Genomic DNA, 8,666 nt, shown 5'->3' with positions numbered 1-8,666 from the left:
AGACGAGGGCCACTCAGCCTGAGAGCGCCTGTCGTTAATGAGGTCTGCAGAAAGGAAATGGAGTGTAGATTTAAGTAGAAGAGGAGAGAGGCGTGGGCTGAGGGGAGGGTGAGAGTGACAGAGAGAGGGAGGGAAAGAGGGGGAGAGAGAGGGAGAAGGAGAGGTGGGAGAGAGAGAGGGAGAGGGAGAGAGTGATGGAGAGAGAGGGAGAGGTGGGAGAGAGAGAGGGAGAGGGAGAGAGTGATGGAGAGAGGGAGAGGTGGGAGAGAGGGAGAGCTGGGATAGAGAGTGGGAGAGAGAAATAACTCATTATTTATATGTAAATAACTAATAGTCATTGTTGTTCATCCTTACATGGCTTGTATTCTTATAGTTATGTAATAGTTATATATTATGTTGTTATTATTATTATTATTATTATTATTATTATTATTATGTTATGACACACGCGAACACAGACACGCACACACACACATATGTGCATACATGCACGGACACCCGCACACACACACAAACATAAACACAGTTATATTCTTACATTGTTTATAATTTGTATATATTATTGTTTCATTTTATTTTTGAATATGCTTTGGCAATACAAATACCTATTCTGTCATGGCAAGAAAGCACTATTGAATTGAATTGAGAGAGGGGGAGAGAGAGGGAGAGGAAGAGAGTGAGAGAGAGAGAGAGAGAATTAGCAGTGAATGAGGATGATGGAGTGGAGAGGGAGAGGGAGAGGTGAGAGAGGAAGAGGGAGAGGGGGGAGAGAGAGGGAGAGTGGGGGGAGAGAGAGGGAGAGGGAGAGAATTAGCAGTGAAAGAGGATGATGAAGTGGAGAGGGAGAGGGGGGCTATCAGGACTGATGGGGGAGTATAATTTCGATGGCTCTTGTACATAATGGCGGCTCAGAGATATGTAATCAGTCTCTCTTTCAAGGTGCAAATGGATCCGCCGCCTGTTCTTGTCAGATATTGATCCCATTATCAGACATTTAGAGTTCATTAAAGGAGGCCAATTGGATTTATCAGATTTGCGGTTCGGTAAAAGTTTGCAGTGCGTTCCCGTGCCAAAGTCACATCCTGATTGGCATGTTACTGTGCCTTTGGGTTACCACATGAGTCACTGTTGTACAGGGACATTTTTCAAATCTGCGAATGTCATTATGCCAATCTGTTATTGTACGTATTACATGGCAAAGCATTGTGCTGGTCTCTCTTACTGAAATAGCTGTGGCTGAGGACTGATTTGGATTTAGCTCTGATCAGATGCTGTCAGAGCCCAAAAGACTACTCAGCCAGACAGTTAATACAGTTCCATTGATGTTTTATTTGCAGGTATGTTTCACTAAATGTGAATATTGAATATGTTGAGTAAATAGTGTAATGTGCTAACCTGGAAATGGTGAAAAGGGCCAGGATTCAACGAGCCTGGGAGATTCCTGAATCCAGACTGACTGTATAGATGACTGCAGAGCCAGGGATTTTTTGGTCTCGGAGACCCATAATATATGTGTGATCTACCTAACCATCTCAAAAATTGTAATTCAACCTCATTGTTTAAAAAAATTCTCAAAAAACATCTCATTGTCCCTAATGGCCTAATGTAGCCACTCCTTAATTTTTGTTTCCGTCTTTCCTGTCTTCCTTGTTGTTGTTATGTTTCTGCAGTTTGTATTTTTATTTTTCATTATTTCTTTCATTCGCATTTCTAGTATTCGGTCTCCTGGTGACAATCTTTTGCATTTTTTCTTCAGAGCAGGTCTTTGTACGAGCCCCTCTCCTGCACACTTTGTCATCTTTGTTCTGTTTGTCTGCGTCGCTCGTTTAACTTGCTAGGGTTGTGCAAATAAAAAAAGTAAAAAAAAACAAAAAACAAAAATAATCACCTTCCGCCCTCTCTCCGTCTCACAGCGAACCCGTCGACCACGAAGGAGTACCCGGGGCCGTCGGAGGTGTTCCACGAGTCCAGCAGCACCACGGGGATGGTGGTGGGCATCGTGGCGGCGGCCGCCCTGTGCATCCTCATCCTCCTCTACGCCATGTACAAGTACCGCAACCGGGACGAAGGCTCGTACCGCGTGGACGAGAGCCGCAACTACATCAGCAACTCGGCCCAGTCCAACGGCACCGTGGTGAAGGAGAAGCCGGCCAACAGCGCCAAGGTGTCCAGCAAGAACAAGAAGAATAAAGACAAGGAGTACTACGTGTGATTCCCCCCCACTCCCCCTCCGCCCCCGCCCAGCCGGGAGGTCCACTCAAAGACCCCCCTCCCCACCCCCACCCCACCCCACCCCCTGTGTGTATGATAACAAACCCACAAACTAATAAAACATTTAGTCTTCATTTTATCTAAGACGGAAAGGCAAACTTAAACGGAAATAACCCCACAGACTTGCTTTACTTTCTACCCGGGCGCACCGGACCGCGAGGAGCTGGACGGACAGTACGGTGAAGCGGACAGACTGATGGACGGGTTGAGTTGAGAGGGGGCGACGGGCGGGTCGAGCGGAACGAACGCGGACGCTCCGAGGAGCAACAGACGGGATACTGACATCGCGCTCCCTGTTTCTCTCCTCCTCCTCCTCCCTCCTCCCTGGGAGGCGTGGCTAGGAGGGGGTTGGGAGGCTGCGCGATTGGAGGGGTTAAATATCATAAACTGTCAGTGTTTTCATTTATGTTGCCTGTGTTTGTGTTGCTGGGACATTTCATCGTAATGATGATGATGATGAAAAAAAATTAAAAAATTATAAACCGATGCATAAATCAGTAAAATTACGAAAACCGCCAAAACATTCTGGAGTGACGATGAGCAAAGGGAAACCACGGGAAGCGGACGTGGACGGACGCAGAAGCTACCTACGTTTGAGGAAACAGCCAAAGTATTTGCACTCACACAGACCACAGGGCCGGCATGAACTGCGTTGCCGGGCCAACTGTCCGTCTTGTCGAAAGTGCAAAGAATGGTGTGGCCACCAGATATAAAAAAAGATACTCATTACAAAAAAAAAAGAAAAAAAAAGAAAATATAAACATTCATGTTGTGATTAAGGATTTACGGAGGCCTTACTTTCATTCCCGTTGTGAAGTCCAAGGCAGGTGTTTTTGCGGAGAATTTGAGGATAACTACGGAATGGGGAGAACTCCATGCACGCAAAGTATCTTATAACATATGTTTATATACAGTACAAACACATCTATATGTGCTTTCTGGACTGTGACAAGTGGTGTTTTATAGGCTGTTGTATAGATGATGCAAAATATATCAGCTCTTCAACCATTTTTAGTAAAAAAACCAACGAGAAAAGAATAAAAAAGAGACATAAATGTTAGTAAGTGTTGCTAGATATAGATTTTATGACAACATCTGCAGTTACCTTTTTGTTGCTTTATTATTTTTAATCCCTCCTCTATGCATATTTTATGATTCCTTTTTATTTTTTTTCCCACAGCCATCGATTTGTAGTCCGTATAGTGTCCCAGCTGTTTCCCTGACTCGTCCTCATGAGTTACTGAGCGTCGAGGAAGAGGGTGGAAGGTGGGGTGCGGGGTGGGGTGTGGGGTACCTAGAGGGGAGCGGGGTGGGGTGGGGTGGGGTAGGCGTGCGGGGGATGACAGAACATTACACGCCACAGGAAGAGGTGGGGTGTAGGACCGCCACTGTCTTCCCGAACCCGTCCCAGATTAAACTTACACCAGAGGTGTCCAATCTTATCCTAAAAGGGCCGGCGTCGGTGCAGGTTTTTGTTTTAGCCCAGCAGTAACACTCCTGATACTAATGAACTAATCGTGGTCTTTAATCGAGACCGTGATGAGTAGAATCAGCTGTCTTAGTCCTGTGCTAAAACAACAACCTGCACACACACACCGGCCCTGGATGAGATTGGACACCCCTGCTGGATGCTAACGGGGAAGGTGGATGTGTGTGAATGGAGATGCTGTCATGTACGTGGTGATGAACACACTGTAGGTCCTGACCACGATGTACGATGTGGTCGATTGAGAAGGAGAGGTTCCGGGAGTCGGACGAAGGGGCCATTTCAATACGTCTGTGTTTGTGATGTCAAGCCGTTTCATGAGACCTGTATTCAGAATGAACTTGGGAAAAGAAGAATATTACCTAAGCTATAAATAATGACAATTGTTATGTTTTTCTTTTGTCTTTTTTTTTCGTTTTTGCTAATTCTTTTTTACAGTATTTTATGTTAATTGTGATGATTCTCTATTGACCTCAAAGTAAACTTTATTATAAAAAAAATATAAAAAAATAGTTTTGAAAAATTTAAATGAATAAATAAAACATTACCTAAAGTGAACACAAGTCTATGATGAAATTATTAGAAGGGTGTATAAAAGCTATGGTAAATGAAAAACGCTATAAGGGGAAATAACCAAAAATCTGTCATTTACCCTTTTCCCCCCTTGTGGCTTTATTTTCTACGATAAATGAGTATGAATATATGAGGGGGAAAAAATGTACGTATGAGTGGGGGATCTCTTGAAAGTTCTGTTTTTTATATGATTTACATTAATACTGCCTCACCATGTAATACCCTGTTCATTATAATCTACGTTGTGTATCCCATATTCTGCCATTTTATTTTGAATTTTTAACACGAGCTTATGCTGGAAATAAAAGCTGAAGTGGGTGAGAAGTGGCTCTGGTGTGGAGACCCCCTGCCTTCTTTCGTCTGTCGGCGGTTGTTTACGCGGTTGTTTACGAGGCTGTTTCCCCGCAGACAGAGCGGGGCTGGGAGCGGGCAAAGAGAATGCGCTAGGCCTGAGGTACAGAGACGTCTCCCTGCAAGGCCTCCTGGGAAGGCGCTGAGATGCGGCCTGCTTTACAGACGGAGGCCTAGAATCTCAGACGAGGCTCCTCACTGCAGGAACGACAGAGACACTGCTGACACACACACACACACACACAACACACACACACACATACGCTCACACACACACACATACGCTCACACACACACACACATACACAACAAACACACACGCACACACTCACTCACTCACACATACGCTCACACACACACACACACACAAAACGCATACACACACACACTCACACATACGCTCACACACACACGCGCACACATACACACACATACGCTCACACGCACACACACACACAACACGCATACTCACACGCACAAACACACACATACGCTCATACACACACACACACACACACACATACAAACGCTAACACACACACACAAACACTCACACATACGCTCACACACACAAACACACACACACACAAACGCACACATGAACACACCACACACACACACTCTTACAAACTCACACATACACACATGCACACAAGCACTCGCATATACTCCCCCTCAAATTAACACAGCACAGCCCAGCTGTGGAGTTTCACAAACAGTCATCTCGCCTCGGGGTGATGTTTCAACATCTACTGCACAAACACCCGACACACTATGCTGCCACTGTGTAGGGTGTGTGTGTGTGTGTGTGTGTGTGCGCGTTTGTGCGTGCGTGCGTATGTTTGTGTGTGTATGCATGTGTGCGTGTGTGTGTGTGTGTGTGTGCGCCTGCGTACATGCAAGAGTACACAAGTTAGACAGTGTTGTTCAGATGGTTTTCTGGTTGAATTAATGTGAGTCCAGAATTGCAAACCCTTAGAGAATTGCAGCAACCTCCTTCAGACATTTCTAAGGATTGTTTTAATAGAACTACAAACTAATTTACCAAATGTTAGCACCTGAATCAGGCGAATAGGAAGCTGGTACCTCCCAGCGACTATTCCCTTGGGCCCCTCTTTTTAATCAAATATAACTTCTCGTGGCATTTCGTGGTTATATGAGAGGCGCGGTAACAGAAAAATAACCCACGTACAGCAGGATGCATCAGCTCCCCCTTGTTCTGAAAAGTATCAATAGCAATAAATATGTAATATGCTGTGAGACAACGTCTCAGATAGTATCGTGAAAACAAACACCCGGAACACAGCCTGCCTGCAGATCTCTGAGCTGATAGCGGGCTTAGCAGTGTCCCCCTCGTACAGCGCGATAGCGTTTTTTTTTTTTTTTTTTACAGTGGAGTCCGTGATGAAAGCACGCGCTTAACGTAGAAGAAATCGATATGTTGTTGTAGAAGTGATACACTTTCACGAGGAGTGCATCAGCTGTGCTCTTAAGCTGATGAAAATTGATGAATTGTGAAAGGGTCGTTTAAAATTACCGAGGCGATACAGCAACGCCGGGGACTGATGAGTGTTTAACATCGAGGAGAAAAGCTGGTATCATGGACGTTTGTCGCAGGTTTCTTTTCTTACCCAGTGACTGAAGCCAGGCCGAACTCTTGCGAGCTTGCCGACTTGAATCGGACTGTCAGTTCTACACACGCTACAACATGTGAAGGGGGTATTTTTAGCCTCGTGTTTATCCTGGTATGTCTGTCTGAGCTGGATATGCGTAGCTGCGGACCCCCTGGTTTCTCCGCGCTGTAATTCCTGTGTTCTGTTCTCAAAGCCTTCCTTCTCCGCCGCCCCCACCCCCCACCCCCCTCTCCACTCAGTCAGTGCCAGGGAAGTGATGTGCTCTCCACACAAACCAGCAGCCGGGCCAAAACCAACTCCCTCCCACTGCAGCCTGGACGTGAACCTTTCAGCCTCATTTTTAACCTCATTAACAAAGATGCTTTTGTTGTTGTTGTTGTTGTTGTTGTTCATTTGGGCATCATTTTTATTTTATTTTGGTTTTGCTCATTTTATGAATTGCTGGAAATGCGGCTGACAACATGGACATTATTATTTTATTGATAAAAGACTTCTCGCTGATGCACCTAATTGAGTAGACGGCAGCATGTAGCAAGGGTACAAATCAGTACAAAACCTCTCACCACCACCCCCTCGCTCTCCCTCTATTGCTTTCTCTCTCTCTTCCACTCCTTCTCTCTCTCCCTCTCCCTCTCTCTCTCCTTCTGTCTCCCCCTCTCTTGCTCTCCCTCTCTCTCTTTTTTACTCCCTTTCTCTCCCTCCCTCTCGCTCTCTTTCTCTTTCTCTCTTCTGCTCTGTCTTTCTCTCTGGTTCTCCCTCCCTCTCTCCCGCTCTCTCCTGCTCCCTCCCTCTCTCTCTATCTCTGTCTCTCCCTCTCTCTGTCTCCTTCTCTCTCCCCCCTCTCTTCCTCTCCCTCTCTCTCTCTCTCTCTATCTTCCTCTCTCTCTCTCTCTCTCTCCCTCTCTCTCTCTCTCTCTCTCTCTCAGGAGCGCAGTGGACCGTTTCATACAGAGGGCAGTCGTCTGCCTCTCCTCCTGTCCGTCACCCCTATCAGTTACTCCCCACAGGAGGACAGCAGGGCTTATGTGTGCTGCAGATCCCATGGGGCGGAGCAGGGGCTTGTGGGTAATGTGCTGTGGGCCACGGGAGGTGGAATGAAAGTGAACAAAGGCAGCGTTAACATGGCAGGCAGTGCTGGGGAGGGCCTAAAATTAACTTTCAAAATAAAATAATACAGTCTGCATCTGCTCTGTATTAATAATCACGTGTGTCTTTATGCGCTATTTGTATTGCTTTTCAGCTGGACAGATTAATTATTTTAAAGATTCCACAGTTGCTCAAATTAAATGAGAATCAGATTGCTCTTTCAGGATTAGGTGGCGGGTTGTGAACAGACCAGCTTCCACTAACATTCACATGAGCGATGAGAAACGTCAGTGAATGATCTATTATCTTACACAAGGTTTCGAGGGCTCTCCTTTGGGTGAGAAATAATACAACCCTGGGTTTGACTTCCCTTTTGTTAATTAAAAAGAATCCGAATGCTGATTCTCATTAGATTAGCGATCTCATGATCAAATGTTATGTCTCGCCATTCATTTCAAACAATCTATTTTTCTGCTGCAGTGTGGTTGTAACTTTCCCTTTATGTGAAATACAATAGGTGTTCTTTATTGTTTCAGCAATAGTTTTGTTCAAGAAATGTTTTTCAGTCATTATAATTCATAATTTCATGGCTCAAATGTTTTTTTTTTCTTTCTTTAAATCCGGGTGATACTTTCCCTCATTTCAACTCCTGAAATGTCTTGAAGAGTGAGGAGCAATAGAGAGAGAGAGAGAGAGAGAGAGAGAGAGAGAGGGAGGTAGAGGGGGAGAGATAGAGAAGGAGGTAGAGGGGGAGAGATAGAGAAGGAGAGAGAGGGGGAGAGATAGAGAGGGAGAGGGAGGGGGAGAGAGGGAGAGAGAGGAGGAGAGAGAGGTAGAGGGGGAGAGAGAGGGAGAGAGGGAGAGATAGAGAGGGAGAGGGAGGGGGAGAGAGGGAGAGAGAGAGGGAGAGAGAGGGAGAGAGGGGGGAGAGGGATTGAGGGAGAGAGAGAGGGAGCGAGAGAGAGAGAGGGAGAGAGAGAGAGAGGGAGAGGGGAAGAGATAGAGAGGGAGGGAGAGGGGGAGAGATAGAGAGGAAGAGAGAGGTAGAGGGGGAGAGACAGAGGGAGAGAAAGAGAATGGTCTTTTGAGACTTGATTTGTTCCAGCAGACACACGCCTCAAACTCTTTCCCCAGTGCATTGGCTGTTTCTGAAGGCAGAAAGGTAGGGATTATGCTAATAGCACGGCGTTTCACAGAACACACACCACTCCCGTGGCAAACAGCGATAAGTACACTGTGTTGGCTTTGTTGGAATAGCTTTGATA

The 8,666-nt window shown here is 45.9% G+C and overlaps 1 protein-coding gene across 19 annotated transcripts in view; it reads left to right on the top strand.

Moving 5' to 3' along the window:
* LOC133117882 (neurexin-1a-like) overlaps positions 1-4,657 on the top strand; it is a 366,671-nt gene extending 362,014 nt beyond the window's left edge. For all 19 annotated transcript variants that reach the window (XM_061227383.1, XM_061227369.1, XM_061227382.1 and 16 more), the window contains one exon: positions 1,914-4,657. In XM_061227383.1, coding sequence (XP_061083367.1) covers positions 1,914-2,212 — 299 coding nt within the window. In that variant the 3' untranslated portion in view covers positions 2,213-4,657. The remainder of the gene's footprint in view (positions 1-1,913) is intronic.
* The last annotated feature ends 4,009 nt before the right edge of the window (positions 4,658-8,666 follow it).

The sequence above is a fragment of the Conger conger genome, chromosome 18 (assembly GCF_963514075.1).
Source record: "Conger conger chromosome 18, fConCon1.1, whole genome shotgun sequence".
Classification (NCBI taxonomy): Eukaryota; Metazoa; Chordata; class Actinopteri; order Anguilliformes; family Congridae; genus Conger; species Conger conger.
This window is presented reverse-complemented; position numbering and strand designations above follow the sequence as displayed.